Consider the following 21,248-nt stretch of genomic DNA (forward strand, 5'->3'; position numbering starts at 1 on the left):
CCGAAACGAATCATTTTACTCGATTCGTATCGATTTTTCGGTTTTCTCGATTTCGTTGCTAACCCTAAAAGCAATGACCGAGAAGAGGAGCAAGAAGAGAAGATAAAAGAGATTATTTAACGGAAAGTAGCGACGTTCCATTCTAATGGAAAGTATTTTGTGAAATTAATGCGCAGAGCAAAGACAAAATAATATAATGTGCCATATCATAATGTTATTAGTGAATTTGACGGTGCAGTGATCAAAACAAGAGTAATTGAAAAGTTTAATTATTAAATATTTTATGAAATTAATGCGCAGAGCAAAGACGTAAGAGATTATAACGTGCCATGTCATAATGGTTTTAATAGATTTAACGTGAACAAAATAAGAGTAATTTAAAAGTATAATTATTAAATTAAAAAATTTTAAATTTGAACGACTAAAATAAGAGTAAAAAGGAAGTTGAGTGATGAATAAAAAACTTACCCTTGGAACATATAAGATGTAATCCAATTATTTAATAATCATGATTGGTAAAATAATTAAGGGCGGTGACTGCCAAACCCACGCCTTAAACTAAAAAAAAACATTTAAGTAATTGTCATCAGGCATAGGAAACATGGGCAAAGGAAAATGCACTTCATTATAAACAATTAGTGACAAATGAACTCATCACCGTTAACATAATTAGAAGTAGGCGACAGTTGCTAAAAAAATGTACGTAGCCAACTAATAATTGTCTGTTCCTACACTAAATCAATCGAGAATATGCCCTTAATTTGCCAGCTCTCTTTCCTTCAACAGAGAAAAAAAACTCTTAGTTCCTTCAAGTTGAGGGAAATTGCAGGGCGGTGATATCATTGGATGTTCGGATTGTCGCCTGCAAATTGCTCATGTTTCAGATGACAAAATTTGTCATATGAAAGGGAAAACGCGGAAAATGCATGGATGGCATTATTCTCAGAAGAGATGCCACAACCGCCATATTGCTGCCAGAGTGGCGATGGCACCGCCAATGAGAGCTGATGATGCGGGATGGGGATCGGCTGATGAGATGTCAACCGCCATGGGATTGGACGATTTCACACTACAAACACACACAAATCGAAGTGTCAGCGCCTGCAAATCCAACCAACAAAGTTTTAAAATAAGTTGCGTGTATACAACTGGTGTCCAGCAGTTGCACCATGGGACGGTGCTGATTTTTAAGACTTGAAACATACGTGATGACGTGAAGATTAAAAATAACATTAAAAAAAGAACGTGCAAGCCATATCTGGGGACCGGTCCCCATGTGACTCCCAAACCGACTTTGGAACTAAAACCTTTGAAATAAAGAAATTGGTAAATTGCTAATGCTATAGATTCTATATATTGATTTGAACAACGATTCTTATTAGAATAATGATCGTTATATGACAGTAATAATGTTTTTATGTTTATAACTTCGATGAATGCAACTGCAATTGAAATCCTCGATCTCGATGAGGATCGAATAAGCATTTTTACCTGGTGGAAGGGGAAGGGCAGAAAGTGATATCGTAATCAGCTCCAGCACAAGTGAAGGTACTGGTTCCATCATCATAGGCGTAGCTATAAGCCGTAGGACACGCAGTCTTGAAGAATTGGGAGTAAGAGCTAGGCTTGCAAGTATTCGGAGTAGCATAAGCTCCGCTGCAGCAATATTGGGGATCCCTAAACGCATCGCACGCACTCTTACATGCAACCCCATCACTCCCATCCACAACCTTAAGCTCCACAGGACAGTCACCGTTCAAATCCGCCGCACATCCCGCCGAGGTACAGTTACCTCCGGTTCCACCCCTTGGGGATATCATCATTGGAAGATTGTACCCGTCAACAAGGCTAACATCATAGAAATCCAATCCACCTGCACCATTGAGCGTAAACTCCGCCAGCGAGGCGGGAGGGATGGCACCACCGCCTGAACATTCGAGTGTCGACGAGCCGCAGTCTCCTGTAAGGCAAGAGAACTTTCCGAAAGAATCTTGGGTGCAAAGGGTTCGACCCCATATCCGACCCGACCAGGATGTTGGAAAAGAGATGGATGTTGACTGCCCTGGTTGAAGAACGAAACCTGTAGGTGAAATCGGAGGGGTTCTGGCACCTGATAACACCCCAGGCCAAACCGTATAGCTGCATTTGTTTTCTATAGTAAAGGTTGATGAATGAGCACCTGTAAAACACACCAAACATCAAGAATGATAGATTGATTGGTTAATGCGTAAATGGTTACTATAAATAAACAGTGAGTTTATTAATGACCTGAGAAGAGTTGAAGGAAGAAGGTGGCTAACACTAGGGAAACCTGAAGAGTAGCCATTGAATAAGGAAGAGGGAGCAAAGAAGAAATATGAAAAAGTTGATAATTTTTGGATTTAGAATAAGATGGGGGCAGAGGCCGACGAAGAGTATATGTATATATAGTTGAAAACACACAGGTGGAGTATCAAGTGGGGAAACAGTGGAACTGGGTAAGGCTATCCACGTGTCACCGACCTTTTTCTTTTTAATTTTTTTCTTATCTTTCCCATTTTCCCATTCTCCCATTCTCCAATGCTCCTTGTTTTTACTTCTCATTCTGAAAGCAGTAAAGGGTGGCTATTTTTATTGGTTGAATAGGAAGTCCATGTATAATCTAATGCAGATACCATCTATAAAAATATATTCTTATTAATAAATTGTAAGATTGAGATATAGTGAATTCATAAAGGTATTGATGATTCAAAAGAGTATTATTTTATTTAGAGGACTTAGATTTAAGTAATTATGTTTATGGACGTACTCTATGGATAAAAAATACTATGAATAGATACTTCATTATAATCACATTAGATTATTTGAAAAAAAAATGATTGAGATCTAAAAACAACTAATTAATTTAGTAGGATAAACCACTAAATTTTTTAAACCAAATTAAAGATTTAAAATTTGATATTATAAATAGAATAAAGATTTTTTTATAATAAATTTTCATAATATTTGATTAGATTAATTCATATTAAATTAAATATACTATTATAGTGTATAAGAGAAAATTATAAGACTTGAGATCTATATTTGTTGTTGAGAGATGTACTACTTACTATTATTTGGGTACCATGTGATTGGGGAAGTGGGGTACGTGCTGAGGCAGTGGCAGTGTCACATGCTGAACCTGCACACAGTTGAAGTCGGCCGCCACAAGCCGACGTTAAAAACAGAATAAATATACAAATATATATATTTTTTGGATAAATAAATATACAAATATTACATATAGGTAAACATTAATGATTGAATTATAAAATTAGGTTTTGGACTTATATTTATAAGGCACATGGGGATTCTGTTTGTTGCCATGAATTTCTTCCCCTTGAGGCTAGACAAAGGACGGCTCCCAACTTACATAAAATAAAAGCAACATGAACATGGATTGAGGAAACAACGGACAAAATCCACCAGATTTGCAGTTCCTGACTATAATATGATTTTCTTCAAAAGATTTGAACATAAAATAAAACAAGAATCAAGTAATCTCGAGATTATAAACACTGCAGGTTCTGAAGGGTTAATGTTGATCTGATATGCAAGTTGTTAGAAAGTAGTATGTAGGTGATACTGGTAGGTATGGGTCTACTGTGGAACAGTATTAATAAAAACCAAAAAAAAGAGAGAAGGATATAAAGGGTGGTGAGTGGTGAGGTTCAGCTCACTTGACCTTCAACTGGGATTCTCTTGTTGTTACAAAGTGAGCATCATGGAATGCGGCCTTTAAAGGAGGGAAAAGGCTTCGACCAATATGAAACCTTTGCTAACACACGCAAAAGCAAGCAACTTGGTGGAATTGGTAAACATGATTCGTTAATTTACTATTATTTTATTTGTCTCCAATGGATGCGAGCTAAATTCGGAGTTTGGGATTAACCAATTAATTTAAGGGCTAATTTATGGAAATAATATCCATTATAAAATAAGTTATCAGAATAGTACCCAAAAAGAAATTATTTAGAGGAATGAAATCTTTTTGGTCATGTAAGTCGAAGTTGCATCTAGCTGGTGGTGCATTAGCAAAGACATTTCCAACTAGACACATCTTTGACATGCGTGGCCGAAAAGGACGAAGGCATTACATATGAAATGAGCCACGAATCAAGGTCTGAGATTCATGCAAACTTAAGCGCTGAGGAATTTTGTGAAACGCATCGAAACCAATAAGCCCACTTAAAGTTGAATTGTGCTTATTGCCATAAAAAAAACTCGTCTTTGAAGGACCCAATTCACAAATCACAAGTAAATAGAAGGGTAAACTACTCCAATGGTCACTAATGTATTAGGACTTTGCCACGTGGATAGGGTTTTTAGCTGTAGTCGATAGAATAAATGGGTTTATGTCTAATTAGGACACAATCAGTTGTAACATGATTCAAGTATAAATAGAGGCTCTCTTCACCTCAATTATCAAGATAGATTTTATGGGAGAATAAAAAAAGGCGAGCGTTGACTCCAATCTCTCTCTTCTCGTCATTTTCATTACAAGTCTTCTCATATTCTACTTCCCCCTTTTAATATGTTGTGTCTTTTTCACGTCGCCTAAGTAAGTTTTAGGTCGTATTTATTTAGGTTGAATGCTAACTTAGACGCTAAACTCATGCTTCAGTGTTTAAGGAAGCACGATTTGTTAGGTCTGACTCTAGTCCAGTAAAAAACTGATATCATAGCCAAGTTTACGAGTAAAACTAATTTCTGATGGCATATCAAATAAGTAAAGTTCTAGCATGCTAGTGTATGGAGACCCGTGATATTAAGCAAAAGAGGGAACGCTTGAGGGACATATTGTTGTCGTTATAAGATAGGGTCATTCGACTCTAAAGATCCACGAAGGATACAAAAGATACATATGTTTAAACACATGGGACACACCTTGATGAGCTGGACTCAAAGTAGAGATGACAACGGGTCGAGTTAGATCATATTTGTGTCTACTCCAAGTTTAACCTGACATAATAAAATCATAACCCGACATCAATTTTAATATTATTTAATCTAAATCAAAACGAATTCGGAAATAAAATATAAACCCAACTCTGATCCAACCTAACTTGATTTATATTATTGAAAATAAAAAAATATCTAATAGATGACCCTAATGACATCAATGTTCTCATCATCATCTTTTTTATTACCAACCTAACTTAATTTTTTTATTTAGCTAAAAAAACTACCTTGATGGTTTCCTTTTTCTCTTTATATGTAAAAATATGTTGATTTTATTATATTGGAATTTTACAACAAAAAATAACTATAATAAAAATCAATCCAAATAGTCATAGCAGAAATTCATAAATTAAGAAAACAATATCACTACTAGAAAAAACCTCTTTACTGACACGTATTGCGCGTCATCTATGGGTGCAGATGACACATAAATGCGTTTCATTGAAGCCACCATCATAAATCTCAGATAACACGCAATTGTGTGTCATAAATCTATGACACACATTTATAACAGACATTTACGACGTGCATTGCGTGTCATTGAAGCCCCCGTCATAAATGAAAATGACACATTTGTGTGTCATAAAGTTATGACACGCATTTATGGCATACATTTACGACTTACATTGCGTGTCATTGAAGCACACGTCATTAAAAAAGATGACACACATTCGTGTGTCGTGATTGTATGTCGTAAATTATATATATATATATATATATATATATATATATATATAATATATATATATATATGTAGATTGACAAATAATCAAACTAAATCACATTTAATGCCTCATAATACTAAATATATATATCATATTATATATAATCAATCCATTTGCATACAATTTATTAACATTAAGTTATCAAAAATATTGTAATCATATGTCGATACAAAATATCACGGCATAATAAAGTTTGCCACATAAGATACCCATTCTTTGTGAATATCATCATTCGTGTATTCTTCATTCCCATCGCTAACCTAAGTAAAAAATATGAAATAAGTATATAATTTATACTTATTTAAAATGAAGTATATAACTATCAAAGAGTACTAAAATGACCAATTTTACATATGCATTCTTTGAAGCATATGTAAAAATAAATTTTGCACATTTAATTAGTAAAACTTCCCATATAAATTATATACATTATCACGACACGAATTCACAGTTTTCAGTATTGCTAACAATACTTGCATTAATTTGTTTAGAATAGCATCCTACTTCAAGTCCATATGATAGTTGCATTAATTATTGCATTAATTCTTGCAATTTTAATGCCCCTCCCCCTTTTGCTCTAACCTTATTAGCATGATAAATGGTTCTAGTCGTGTTTGAAATTTGATCAAATGTTATCTAGCTGATTTCAATCCAAATTGCAAATAAGGTTAGGGTAAAAGGGGGGAGGGGGCATTAACATTGCAAGAATTAATGTAAGTATTTGATCAATGGAGCTTCATTAATAATGCATATTTGATCAATGGAGCTTTAATTCAACGCCAAATAAATGGATAAAAGAATAATCCAATAGAAAAATTTGGTACAATTTGGATTGAAATCAACTAGATAACATTTGATCAAATTTCAAACACGACTAAAACCATTTATCATGCTAATAAGGTTAGAGCAAAAGGGGGATGGGGCATTATAATTCCAATCATACCGGAGGACTTTCCGGATCTCTTAAAAGTGTGTCCCAGATATGAAGGCTATCCACAAAATTGAATTCTTGTGTCAATAGCATAGTAATCCACCTAAATGCATAAAATTAGGGGTTGACCTGTGATATTTATTCACAGCAGTTAACATTAGACTTAAATAATTGTCACGCCAAGAAATGACAAGGTAAGAAGGGGACTGGAATTATAGAGGAGCCGAGGCTAACGAGGGTAAATGAGACACTTGCACTTACAAGGTATTCAAATTAGGCTTATAAGAAAAAATATAATATGGCTCAGTCATAGTCTAATAAAAAGCTCGAGCCACTGAGCCAGTTGAATTCAAGCATCCTAATGCTAGACTCAAATAGCTTGCAAGCCTAACCAAGCTTTTCTAATTCAATATTATACTATTCTAATGAATATTGAAAAATCTAAATTCTAACTCGAGCTTAAGTATAAATAACCGAGTTTGAAGTCAAAGCATCATATTAAACTTATCTTTTACTAGATAAACAAGATTAATTGAACAAATTTGAGCAAATCAATTTTTATTTTGAATCAAGCTTTAAACGTGAAACTTTATTGAGCTCAAGCCAAACTTCAAGGTATGGAGTTTCAAGTAGAGCTCTCGAGCTTTTACAGTTCAAATTGGCTTAATTGTCCCCCTAGGTGGGGTTGTTGTAATAGGTAAGCATGACCCAGATACAGAAGATGACAAGAAATGTATGAATAGATAAAATCTAAACAATACAAAAAGATGTTTGGATTTTGCAATGATATCTTACTTTAGTTGTGATCTCTAGATGACTCCAAAGCTCTTCATCATGTTCTTTCAGAAATTGTGACAACTGGGTAATTGTGGCACGAATTCCAACATTGATGTTGTCAAGTTGCTTGTAGAAATGATCACGAAATCCACTTAGCAACTCAACAAAATAAAAGAATGAATCAGCTTCAGCAACGGCCTGCAAGAGTTCAATACGGAAATGTATTCATCAGTTTTGGAGCATATAAACATTTCTGGCTTGTATGCATTAGTTTGTTACTCAAGACTCAAATATGATGTCATGTCACATGTGAATATGTATCTGAAATGGGTGTGTTCAATTTAAAAAAAATCAAGTAGTATTTGGATACACCTTGTAGGGTGATATCTCCTAAGTTCAAACCCATGTCTTTATATGCGTTAAGTATAGGTGTTTCAAGAAGAATAAAGTTTAAGCAAGTGTCAACTAAGTAAATGAAAATTTTCTTCATCATGTTGCTTGAGACAAGAAAAAAGTGGGAGTTGGTGGTAATAGTGTTGCAGATAGAAATGGGCAAATACAGGTTTGACAAGAACACCAAACGATAAACAAAATGTAAATCTCAAAGCTGAAAAAAGTGGAAGGATCCGGAAGCAGAAAACACTGTTTTGGTTGCACCAACAAGTTTTGCATGAAGAAAAACATTAAAACAAATAATACATACTAGATAGGAAAGACAATGAGATCTTTACCGCCATATCTTCATCGTATCATTTCTGAATACATAAAATAGAGGTGCCAAGATTTTATTCATCCCTTGAACATATCTTATACCTGGATTTAACTTGGCAAATACAATTAAAATGTCCTTCAATGCATCCTGAATGAGCAAGTATAAGTCAGAAATGGCTCTGTTTCTCATATCAAAACTTGAGTCCAAAGGGTTAAACAACAAAATCACAAGAAAGAAAATGCATACCCGGTTAGACTTTGCAAGCTGCGAGTTTCCGGAAAAGAAGTTCATATCTGGATGAGTGGGTTTCATATCTCGGTCAATCTATTCTATAATTTCCAAGTCCTTGAAATACCACCAGCCCAAAAAAAAGTCACTTAATCTTTATCTAGAACTTAAAAGGAGGACATTTTTAAAAAAAAAATCAGCTTATCAACAACATGACTAACATCGCAAGAAAACTAAGCAAACAAATGGGGAAAAAACCTTTTCCTAAATGCTTGCTAAATCAGGAAAACTTTAAGGACTAGAGAATAAAATAAATGACAGATTCAATTTATAATTGAAAAATCAGAACTCTCCGTCACTACTTTCATGTATAAACTAGTATACAAATACAGTTGTAAACAAGTAATGCTCAGTTCATGTTCTCTCAACTAAGTATTGACCAAAAACTAATATGTGTAGCATGAATTGTTTTCCCCTCGTCCAACTTCTTGGATTTCTTACTATAATATTGCTATATAACACTGACAATTATAAATACCAAATATCAGGATCTAATAATAACAGAGATAATCAGATAACACATTATAAAACATATGATTATTCTTAGTAAATTAAAGCTAAAGATAATATATGGGATAGATATTTTAATGCTAACAACAACACAATTGTGCAAGAAACTATTCAATCTTTTAATTATAATTCAATATATTTTACATCAAAGTGTAATACCCCTTCAATGTTTTTTTACTTCTGTCCATATAGTTGTTATCCTTCTTTCTTTCTTCTATCCTTAACGTCAACTAAGCACTAGAAGTCAGGCTCCAATAAAAACAAATGAACTAAATTAATGGGAGGAAGCTCAACTTAGCGTTCACAGTCTTTATTTAATGCATTTAACATAAAAGAAAACACCACAGATGCAGTACAGTTCCAATAACATATTTTCAAATAAGCCTAACAATATACTTGAAAGAATTGATTCCATATGCTGCTTTCTCCAAGGCTTAAAGGATTTTCTCCATGAGTTACCTGTGATCTTGAAAGCAGACCACTGCATTCAGATTCTGAATGATCATTGTCACGAACCACAGACTTCTCCAACTTCCTTGCCATTTCTGTCTGACTAGGAACAAAACATTCAAAAACCCAAAACTCTCACAGAAATAGAGAAAGAGATCGAACACACAAGATAACATTAAAAATGCTGTTAAAATTTTACCATGCCAGTAAACAAAGGAACTTATAATATCATACTTGCCCATAGTGTATGAAATCATTATAATGTATTTATTAATACACTATTTGGTTAAAGTATCTATACAGTCTTGGTACTATATTCAAACTATAGTTAAAAGTGAAATTTAACCCGTGTACAATATAATTGTGTAATTCAATCTTTGTATGGTATAAACAAGAAAAATCTATAACAATGTTCGTATAAAATCATCTAAATGTTGACTTGAACTTCTAAAAGTTAACAAAGCATATGAGTCGAAAATTGACACAACCACTGTTTTATAATAGAAGAAATCCATTTGCTGCTTAAGTTAATCTACAAGTCTGTATTTTCATATTTCAGAAGCCCATCTTAGCATATAGATGGCTTTCCATCAATGCCAATATCAATTTTACTCATACCAGAGAATTGGTTTTCATCTTTTTCAATAAATAGGACTGTTAATTTAATCTTTGTATGGTGCAAACAAGTTTTACTGAAAACAATGTTCATGAAAAATCATTTAAATGTTGACATGATCTTTTAAAATCTGACCAAGTATATGAATTCAAATTTCACAATGCATGTGTTCGTTAATAGGAAAAATTAGTTTGCCGCTTTAGTTCCATCTACAGTACGTATTGTAATATTTCAGAAATATGTGTCAACATTTAGACATTTCTCCAGTAACCATTATTGATTTTACTTGCCTATGATGAAATCAAATATGAGATTAAATTACACGATTTTATAACTAAATTGTAGTTGTGACCTATAGGGATTCATCTATTACACTATTTTAACACGCAAAAGGAAAAAGAAACACTTACATGATTCATCAATAGCTCTTATTTAAACTGTTTGTACTTATACCTTTTCTTAGCTAATTCATACGACCACTGCACACGATCTGGTGGTAGATACCCTAATAATAACTGCCAGAGCAACCAAATAACCCTATCTCAGCATTAATCCAAAAAGAAAAGCAAAGCAACTTTGAATGTATGGAATTGAAGATTCATTCGATTCAGAGACTAAAAATATAGGAATCTCAACAAATTTCAAAATTTCTCAGCAACCAAACAAAAAAGACAAAGACACCACCTTCCACACTGTAGACCTTATTCATACACCTTCAGGAATTCCCTGCGACGCAATCTGCCGCAGTTCCCACAAATTTACTACCTTCTTTGACAATTGTCACGAAGAAGATGGGAATTAGAAAGAAAGAAAGAATAAAAACAATAAAAAAATTGAGATACAATTAAAAACCTCGGTTAAAATCTGAGCCTGGCGAGAGATATCATCCGGAGAACCGCCGGAAGAACTAGCATTTTGGTCATTATCATTGCTATTATCGTCACTATTTTTATCAACTTGATCTCTGGATTCAGATTTGGGGGAAGTAGCAGTGGACTGAGGACTCAAGGCCGCTACGGGAGGATGCACTTGAACCAGAGGCTGAACAATTGGCTCGAAGACGGCATTGGAAGAGATAGTGGGAGAAGGCGAGTGACGGTGGATGTGATCATCACCGCTGCTGAGAGTTGTAGACCACAGCGAACTGTTGAGACAATCGGGTATTTCATCCTTCCCCATTTCAAGGTTGGAACCAAGACTTGTTCTTCACAGAATTGGAGAAATAATTTTAATATTTCTTTTGAACAGTTTGAATTCGATCAAATCAATGAATGTTTGAGGGACTGATTTCAGAGTCGAAGGATTCAATTTATTATTTATTTGGGTAAACTAGAACGAGTTTTTTTTATATTTATTTTAGGCTAAAATATATAGTTCCCGAATTAAAAGATGACTTTTAGAGATGACACATAATGAAAAGTGTACTCCGTGTGTTTGCTAAATCTTTTGGATTATGACTATTAAATATGACACACATTATTGTAAGTCATAAATCGTTCAGATTTTAAGAAACGTGACATTTTTTGCAAGTCATAAATTAGCACATGTCATCGTTCATGTTATAGAAGATAAGCAATGTAGAGGTTTCAATGAATATTTTCTCACACTTTATTGATAGAGATTCTATGTAGTTATATACAAGAATTAGAGAAATTAATTTAGGAAATACATAAATGATAATGCTAGAATTGTGCTAGAGATTACAGTGGACAGGTGTACAATACAAGGATATAATCAGTTACACGTATGGAATTTATGACCAAATGTTTGTCATGATTTTGGGATGAACGTTCTCTGGTTTGATTGAGCAGAATCCACACTTATTTCCTTTATACGCCCTCACAAGATTGAGCTTCCATAGGCAAGACCAATCTTGGTACGCAACAATTATGTACGCTGTTTTGACAGTGGCTTGGTGAGGAGGTCAGCTAACTGATCTTGAGTGTGAACATGTCTGACTTGAAGGCTTCCATTTTGAACTAAGTCACGCACAAAGTGAAGGTCAATTTGAATGTGTTTCATGCGTGAATGATTGACTGGGTTAAAACTTAGATGTGTGGCTCCAATGTTGTCACATAACAGATGATGAAAGTCTTTGAGTGGAATGTGAAGTTCTTTACAAAGGGTAGACATCCATATTATCTCGGAAGCCACATTTGCTAGGGCCCGATATTCAGCCTCAGTTGAGGATCTTGCAACTACACGTTGTTTCTTGGAGGTCCATGAAATTAGATTAAGATCCAAGAAACTTATGTAAGCAGAGGTTGACGTGCGGTCATCGATATTTCTAGCCCAATCGACATCAGTGTATGTCCTTAGAACAGAAGATCCAACTTTGTGGATCTGAATACCATAAAAAATGGGTTGTTTTAAGTAGCGAAGGAGTCGTTTTGTTGTTGTCCAGTGATTTGCAGTGGGCTTGTGCATAAATTAAGATAGTTTATTGATTGCAAAAGAGATATTTGGACATGCCAATGACAAATATTGAAGACTACCAATTATTCGATGAAACTCAAAGCTGTCTACAGCAGCCGTGCCATTAATCAGTTGTAGAGGTTAGGTGGTGGAAAGAGGGGTTGAGACATCTTTCACACCACTCATACTTGTAGTGTCTAAAAGCCCACGAATGAATTTATATTGAGAGAGAAATAATCATGATTTGGTAGGAATGACTTCAATCCCTAAGAAAAAATGAAGGGGGCCGATATCCTTAAGAGAAAACATGTCACCCAACTGTTTAATGATGGAGGTCATGAGGGATGAATTATTTACTGTGATGATAAGATCATCAACATACACCACAAGGTAGCAAAGAGTAGAGCCGTGGCTGTATATAAAGAGAGAAGATTCTATCTTGGAGTTTCGAAATTCTATTTGAAGAATTACAGTTTTGAGGGCAGTGTACCAAGCTCGTGGGGCTTGTTTGAGCCCATAGATAGCCTTTTTTAGTCTGTACACATGATGGGGTTTGGAAAGATTTTTGAATCCCGGAGGTTGTGCCATAAAAACAGTTTCAGTTAAGGCACCATTTAGAAAGGCATTATTAACGTCCATTTGCCTTAGATCCCATCCATTCATCACTGCAATAGATAATACAGCTCTAATAGTGGCTGGTTTAACTGCAGGGCTAAATGTCCTTGTGTAATCAACACCAGGACGTTGATTGTAGCCCTTAGCCACGAGTCTGGCTTTAAATTTATCAACAGAACCATCAACCTTCCATTTTACCCGAGATATCCACTTACACCCCACGGGTTTACATTCAGAAGTGGATAAAACTAAATCCCAAGTCCCATGTTTCATCAAGGCAGTGATCTTTGTGGACATGGCCTCACGCCAGTGAGGTTGAGAGATGGCTTGGCTCACACTTGTTGGTTCAATGGTTTGAGGGAGGGAATGTTTTGACACGGTGTGGATTTGTTTAGGTTTAAAAATTTGGTTCATTGATCTTATGGTCATGATGTGAGTGCGTTGAGGTGGAGGGCTTGTTGGGTTATGGTTTATGAGATTTGGATTTGGGAGATGATTAGCTGTAGGGAAATTTTGGTGAGGTGAAGGGGACGTTGTAAAATCTGGTAAAGACCTAGTCCGATTATAAGCTGGATATTTATTCGGATGAGTGGGGTTATTATCTACAGCATGCAAGGACTCATAAATGAAAGGAGCATATGGTGCGAAAGTACCTGGGGAGGATGCAACAATGGCAGGTGAACCTTCCAGAGGCAGCGAGGGTGCCAACACATTGAAGACCGTTGAGGAGGGTATTGCAGTCGGCTAGGCACCGAAGTGAAGAGAGAGCAGCTGATGAGGGTTTTGAAGGTTTGGGTTGAGCTTGGAAGGGATGGGGGAAGATTGGCTGAAGTGAGTTCAATTTTCATCGAATAACACGTGACGAGAGATGAAGAACTTTTTCGTTTTAGGCTCAAAATACTTGTAGCCATTTTGAGTTAGTGAATATCCGAGAAAGATACATTCTTTGGATTTTGGCTTCATTTTGTTTGAGTTATAGGCCCTTGTGAGAGGATAAAAAATACACCCAAATTTTTTAAATTTTAAATAACTGGGTGATTGACCAAAAAGAGCTTCAAAAGGTGATTTGTTTTGTAGGAGAGACGTGGGCTATCGGTTTATGAGATAAGAGGCTGTTTTAAAAGCATGGGGTCAGTATGAAAAATCAAGATTTGCATTATAGAGGATGGTGAGGCCCGTTTCAACTAGATGATGGTGACGACGTTCAGAGACACCATTTTGTTGTGGAGTGTGAGGGGCAGTGGTGAGATGAGTTATACCATGAAGTAAGAGATATGATTTTAAAGCAATAAACTCACCTCCATTATCTGAATATATTGTTTTGATGGATTTTTGAAAGCGAGTTTCAACAAATTTTTTGAAGTGCGAAAAAATTATAGAAACGCCAGATTTGGTGGTCATGGGATAAAACCATATATATTTTGTATAATGATAAACAAAAATAAGATAATATTGTGATCCATCAATCCCAATATAACTGGCGGGTCCCCATACATCCGTGTAAATAAGTTCAAGAGGTTCATGACTTTGGAGACTTGTGACACGAAAAGGTTGTTGATGTGCTTTATTAATAGAACATGAATGACATAATGAAGACATATTTTTATGCGAGAAAATAAGAAGAGAAAATTTCATGACAAGATGATGAATAATTTTAAGAGAAGGATTCCCAAGACGCTTGCGCCATCCATCAATGGAGATCATTTAATGCACATTAGCAACCTTTTTGGATATCGCCAATGATTCTGAAAAGGTGTAGATGCAATTATTACATGCTCCTTTTAGTAGGATCGCCCCCGTGATCTTGTCATTCACAAAAAAATGAAAGGGATGAAATTCTATAAAGACATCATTTTGTTTGGTGAGATGATGCACAGAAATTAAATTTTTGCAAAGATTGGGAACATAGAGAATATCACGTAATGTAAATGTTCGGTGCGGAGAGTGTAAAGACAAAGAATCAATATGTGAGATGGCCAAACCTGAACCATCACCGAGAATTACTTCATCGGTTCCATCATATTCGGAACAAATAGATAAATTGGAAAGATCACCCGTGATATTATGAGAAGCGGTTGAATCAAGTAGCCAATTTTTATATTTTCCCGTAGAAGTGGTAGCATAATTGATAGAGACATTCTGAGAATGAACTGAGGGCAGGCCTTGGAAATATGGCCTAATTGATCACACAGTTGGCACTTGGGTTGATAGTGCCGGTTAGAGTGATTTGGCTTACCAGTACTTGTATTGGGGCGACGTCTATCACGTTGGGCTCCATTTGAGTACCGGTTTGGACTGGAGCCTTGAGGCCCACAGGAATGGTCATTGTGTTTAGAGAAACACTGACGACTTCCTCCATTTACCGACGTCTTCATATTCGTAAAATTGGTAGATGCAACTAAGTTTTGCGTTGCAGTTTACAGGCGCCTCAGATAAGCCTCGTGACCAACTAGCAGGTGGTGCAGCTCCTCAAAAATCAGAGATGACTCATGGGCACAAATCGGCGTTGTAATCTCTCGAAAATCTGGACTTAAGCCATTTAATACATAAAGTGTTAGGTCATCATCCGAAATTGAATAATCTATGATGGCTAATTCATCGACTACTGTCTTCACAGTATGGAGATATTCAGTGATGGTCCTATTTCCACGCTGGATTAAGGTAAGTTCCTCATTTAACTGCATTGCATGAGTTCGAGATCGGCTAGCATAAACATGAGTGAGCTTTTCCAAGCTTTATAGGAGGATTTTGAGGTAGCAATGAGTGGTGTAATGGTCGGAGAGGTAGAGGCTAAAATCGCACTCATGATAAGTTTATATTGTCAGACCCAATGGGTCTTGCGCAGTTCTTCTGTCGGGGTGCCATCTGAAGAAGGACACCGAAAGGTGCCTTCAACATAGTTGAGAAGATCATAACCAATAAGAAGTGCTTCAAATTGAGCACGCCATTGAGGAAAAGTGGAGGGAGTCAAATTTTCATTGATTTGGGCAGTGATGTTGAGAGCGATAAGGGGTTTTTCAGATGCGAAAAGGGGTTGGGTGTTGAGATTAAAATTAGGAGTTTGATCGGAGGAAGACATTGTAGTTACTTGGATCGGTCGCTTGGTAGAGATCGGCTCTTCTGATATCATATAGAAGATAAGCACTGCAAAGGTTTCAATGAATATTTTCTCACACTTTATTGATAGAGATTCTATGTAGTTATATACAAGAATGAGAGAAATTAATTTAGGAAATACATAAATGATAATGCTAGAATTGTGCTAGAGATTACAATGGATAGGTGTACAATACAAGTATATAATTAGTTACACGTATGGAATTTATAACCAAATGTTTGTCATGATTTTAGGTTGAAGTTGCTCTGGTTTGATTGAGCATAATCCACGCTTGTTTCCTTTATATGTGTGTCATTAAAGGTATATTTTCTTGTAGATAAAAATTAATTTTTTATAAACAATAACATAAATTACAAAGAATTTTAGATCAATAATTTAAAATAAAAAGAAAATGGATTAAAAGAATTCATAAACTAAATAACCTAAATCTTTAAATAAAATAGCTCTCAAAGTTTAGATTTTTCTTTGAACAAAAGAAAAAAAATTTAAAAATGAGAGGATCTAATCATCTAAATAACGAAACAAAAAACAAAGTTAAATTTTGTTATTCAAATATTAGAGTGGAAGAGAAATAGAATTTGAGGGAGGAAATGAAGACAAGTTGAGTGAAAAAATTCAAACATGAGGTAGAAGGAGGGAAGAAATGAAATGAGAGATATCTTAAAACAATATATATAGGGTGACATTTTTGTAAACAATTTAAACTATATAATATAATTAAAAATATCTAGGTCGGGTCAAGTATTTTTTCACGCTAAAATTCAACCTCGCCCTAAATTCAAAAAATTTGTACACTGAATCCAACTTGAACCCAAAATTTAAAAGAAAAAACCCACTTCTATTAGGTTGGGATCCGTCGAAATCAGATTAAATTGACATCCCTATCTCTAAGGGAGAAAAGCTCGAAAATAATATATAAGACGTGCTCATCTCAACTGTAGACAAGGTGGGTCAAAAAAGTGATACTCAAAGTAAATATATTAGTCTTTAGGAAAGAGGTATAAGAACTCAAGGGAGAACTACTTTTGAGTAAGGCAACCATGAGTAGTGAAATGTTGATTGTTTCAATCAAGCCCAAGGTGGATGCCTTAAGAAAGAGTTCAAAGGGATTATATGTGTCATGGATGTGGAGAACTTTATATGAAATATGAAGCAATATTATTGAGTTATGGATATTGAGGAAAATGTCGATAAGGTAAATATTATTAGTATTTATTTAACTGATATTACATTGTTATCGTGACTTCATTGATGCTCCGATAAGAAATATGAAGGTACTTCCATTAGAATCTGTGGAGAATTTTAATTGAAGTTTAAACAACACGTTTTTCAAGAATATGTTGAAGATAAAATTCAGTCAAAGTTGAGGTGTCTTAAACATGATAAGTCAATTTCGTCAGCTCGTGCTTAGATATGGTAATTTCACTCGAGCTCAATAGGTTTCAACTTAACCCGGTCTGTTCAGGTCGGTTTTTTATTTTGAAAATTTGAGTTCGAGTTCGATTGGTTTTAGGGTGAAATAAATCTTACCCAATTCGGACCAACATAATATTATAATTATTCTTTATATATTCAGGGATAATTACAATAATATCTTTTCTATTTTTTTTAATTAGGTCCTTATTTTACCTAATAACAATTAATTTATATAAAGAGAGATTGGGTTGGGTTGGATTTTGATTTTGATATGGGCATGGGTTTTAACCTAAATATGGGGACGAGTTTCAAATCGGTGGAGCCCTCCTAAACCCAAATCGGGTCAGGTACGAATAGAGGGTTTTAATTTTCTGGTCAGATTTGGGTGGGTCAAAAATTTGATACGTTACCATCCCTATTCATGTTACAAGTCTTGGACATGAGTTACGAAAATGTCATATTCACATTTATGGATGGTTACAATGGTTAGATTGATTGATCAATCGAACACTATCAAGAGATGTTGAATTGAGTTTTACAAAATTTGGTGGAAACTTGATAAAAATAAAAACTTTTGGCATAATTGATTTAGAGTGGTTTGACTTTATCAACTAAGGTCTATATACTACCTTAGCTTTCCACTGCTAAGGATTTCCCAATTCATTAACTTGAATTGAACTTTTCAAGGACAATGTTTAACTGTTACAACACTATTTTTTCAAGTCTTAGATAGAAACCTCCCCTATCTTTTAGGATAGCTAAGATAGGACCACTCTAGCTTTTTTTTAAAGCTAAACGAAAACCACTCCCTTTTACAATGTTTGATTTGTGTAAACAAGGGATACCTCTCTAGATGTGTAACATCCCAAAACAAGAGCAAGTGACTAAAATAGAAGTTTTGAAAACTTAAAGTCTGATTTTGAAAGATTTGAAATATTTTTTATTGTTCAGTAAATAACTGATGGAATAAGGGGTATAATGGTCATTTGACAAAGAAATATTTTTATTTTCCCTTATAAAAGAAGTAGACACATGGAGAGGAGAAGAAAAATAAGAAGACTCTAGAGATGCTTGGCTTTCTTTTTCCTTTCTTCCCGTGGCTCCATTGGTAAGGTAAGATTATGTCAAGTGATTGTTTTCTTTTAATTTGAAGTTGGGTTTAATTCTTGAGATGATAATTAAGCTTAAGGAAAGCTTAATTTATCTTAAAACCATAAGATGAAGGAGTTAAGAGAGATTAAAGATTAGAAGTTTTTATAAGAAATTTTGGAAAAGATTTGATAAGTAGAATTTGAAGTTAAATTTGACTTGTCAAAGGGTTAATTAAGAAGTTAGAGGTGATAGAATTGAATTAAGAACACATGGAAAATTTGATGAAATTCTTTGATTCAAGAATTATGGTGAATTATGAGAGATGATGAAGTGTTATAGTGTTATAAGAAGGTTTACATATATATATATATATAAGTTTTAAGGTATAAGGAGATTTTAATAAGTAGAATTTGAGGACAAAGTAAGACATTTTCGTGCTCAAAATGGAATTTTTGGGTTGTGTGCATCGAGCATCTTCAATGTGTATCGATGCACTCTCAAATAAATAAACATCGAATGCAATTAGTGCATCGATGCATAAGAAGTGCATCGATGCACCCCCTTAAAATGAAAACATCGAATGTAATTTGTGCACCGATTCATGGATAGTGCATCGATGCACATGTTAAGGAATGCATCGATGCACTGTAGAATGTACTGATGCACTTCAAGGGGAAATAGAATTAGACATTTCTTGTGGTCTAAGAAATGATAGATTAAAATACATCAATTGGATACTGATATTTATCAATGTATGATTATGTAGATATCGAGCACGAACAAGTTCCAGGACGACTATCAGGTTAAGATTCGATCGAAAGAAATGAATCATAAAAGGGGATTGGAACTTAGTGAGGCCAAGGTGAGTGCATACTATTGGAATATATGTATTTCTACATGGGAATTAGACTTGTGATAAGTCTGTTCCCGATATTTTGAATATATGATAGCATGAGTCCAAGCATGATTAGGATTGTGTACTATGTGAATGTGCCATGCTTGCATTACATGTTATGTGATGTGTATTTATGTGTTATATGATAATGATTTAGGAAACAATATAGGAATATTATTTGAGTTAATAATAAGTCATAAGATTGCATGCATATGTAATATAAGTTATAATATGGGAAAATATGTATTTTATATATATATGAGAAGATATAAAAACAAGAAACAAGTCAAGTGATAAAGGAATATGAAATTGTATGAAACATGACATAAGCTATGTGATTAAATGAGAAATGATATGAGCACATGTATATGTGATTATGAATGACAGGAATATGAGAAAAGGTATATGTGACATAGGAATTATATGAAAGTGAACTACGTGACTATGTGATCATATGAAATGTGATAAGAAGCTATGTGCCTATGTGATAAGAATATGTGAAATGATATAAAGATAATGCCCATGTTATGTGTTATGAGATCTAGAGATATAGTTGGCATGCCAAGAGTCGAGGAATTATCAGTGGTCTTTCGGGACATAGTGGTCCTTTGGGACATAGTGGTTATTCGGGAGATAGTGGTCCTACGGGACAAATTCTACGCGCCCCTAGTGGGAATTTTACGAGCTGTGGTGACAGCATAGTGCACAACCTCTATGTACTCACGTATCTTTAGCTCTCAGAAATATTCATGGGCTAAATAAAGATATAACAATAAATATATTCCATGTAAAGAATATGCTTTTGTGATATATGATGATATTTGTATTGTTTGGTTTATAAATAATATATGTTGGTTAAAAAGGTTAGGACAAGAGGATATGATTAACATATATAAATATTTGTGAAGAATATGCTTTTGTGATATAAGATTAATGAAGTAAATGATGAGTGATTTGTATCTGTGTACATTTAATTATACGTAATGTTATATTGTTTTGTGTGATAACATGGTATGATATGTTCATGCATGGTTAAAAAGTTAGAGTTTCTCTTATAAGTTTAATGCCTCACTAAGTCATAGACTTAGCGTGTGAATGCTTCACACGTAGGTTTGAGAAGCGAGAATGAAAGTAGCGAGGAGCAAGATAGGTCAGTATCTTCCTTACGAGGATCATATCAGAAACATATTGAACATATGTATTTTGTTTATAGAGTTTAGTTTGCATGTAGTTACAAGATTTGAATTGAATATGCTCTGATCGTTTTAAAGAAACAATTTGATTGTAATTATTAATGTAAAGTACCTATTTTCTTAAATGATGAATTTAAGATTTTACGGAATTGTAAAGAACAAAGTTTTGAAAAGCTAATGTGACACCTCGGACTCGGATCCGGGTCGGATACGGGTTGGGGGTGTTACAAGATGAGTGTTTACAAAGATTATGCTCACAAAGTATGACTATAAAAGATATTCAATAAAGCTATACACACTATATACTAGACAAAAATGAAAGAATGAAGATTGAAACTTTTTTCTCTTGATCTTTAAGCTTGGACAAGTGTAGTAACCTTTTTAAGTGGCATTGAATTATTTATATAATGTGGAATGAGTTTCTAGCCATTTATTGTCGTTAGAGATGAGTTATAATTATTTGTGATGCAAAAATAGTCGTTACCTGTAAAGAAAAATAACTTTTATTACACAAG

The 21,248-nt window shown here is 34.5% G+C and overlaps 1 protein-coding gene and 1 pseudogene across 1 annotated transcript; both read right to left on the reverse strand.

Annotated features, from left to right (window-relative positions):
• Nucleotides 1-890: 890 nt before the first annotated feature.
• LOC120196770 (pathogenesis-related thaumatin-like protein 3.5) lies at nt 891-2,374 on the reverse strand. The gene is made up of 3 exons (XM_039198493.1): nt 2,269-2,374; nt 1,492-2,179; nt 891-1,069 (listed from the first exon to the last, which is right to left on the reverse strand). Exons 1-3 carry the CDS (start codon nt 2,324-2,326, stop codon nt 943-945), a joined length of 873 nt encoding a protein of 290 aa, XP_039054424.1. The 5' UTR covers nt 2,327-2,374; the 3' UTR covers nt 891-942.
• Nucleotides 2,375-6,642: 4,268 nt separating this feature from the next.
• LOC120196909 lies at nt 6,643-11,168 on the reverse strand (annotated as a pseudogene).
• Nucleotides 11,169-21,248: the final 10,080 nt, after the last annotated feature.

This window comes from Hibiscus syriacus, unplaced genomic scaffold, assembly GCF_006381635.1.
Source record: "Hibiscus syriacus cultivar Baekdansim isolate YM2019G1 unplaced genomic scaffold, ASM638163v2 tig00117034_pilon, whole genome shotgun sequence".
Lineage (NCBI taxonomy): Eukaryota > Viridiplantae > Streptophyta > Magnoliopsida > Malvales > Malvaceae > Hibiscus > Hibiscus syriacus.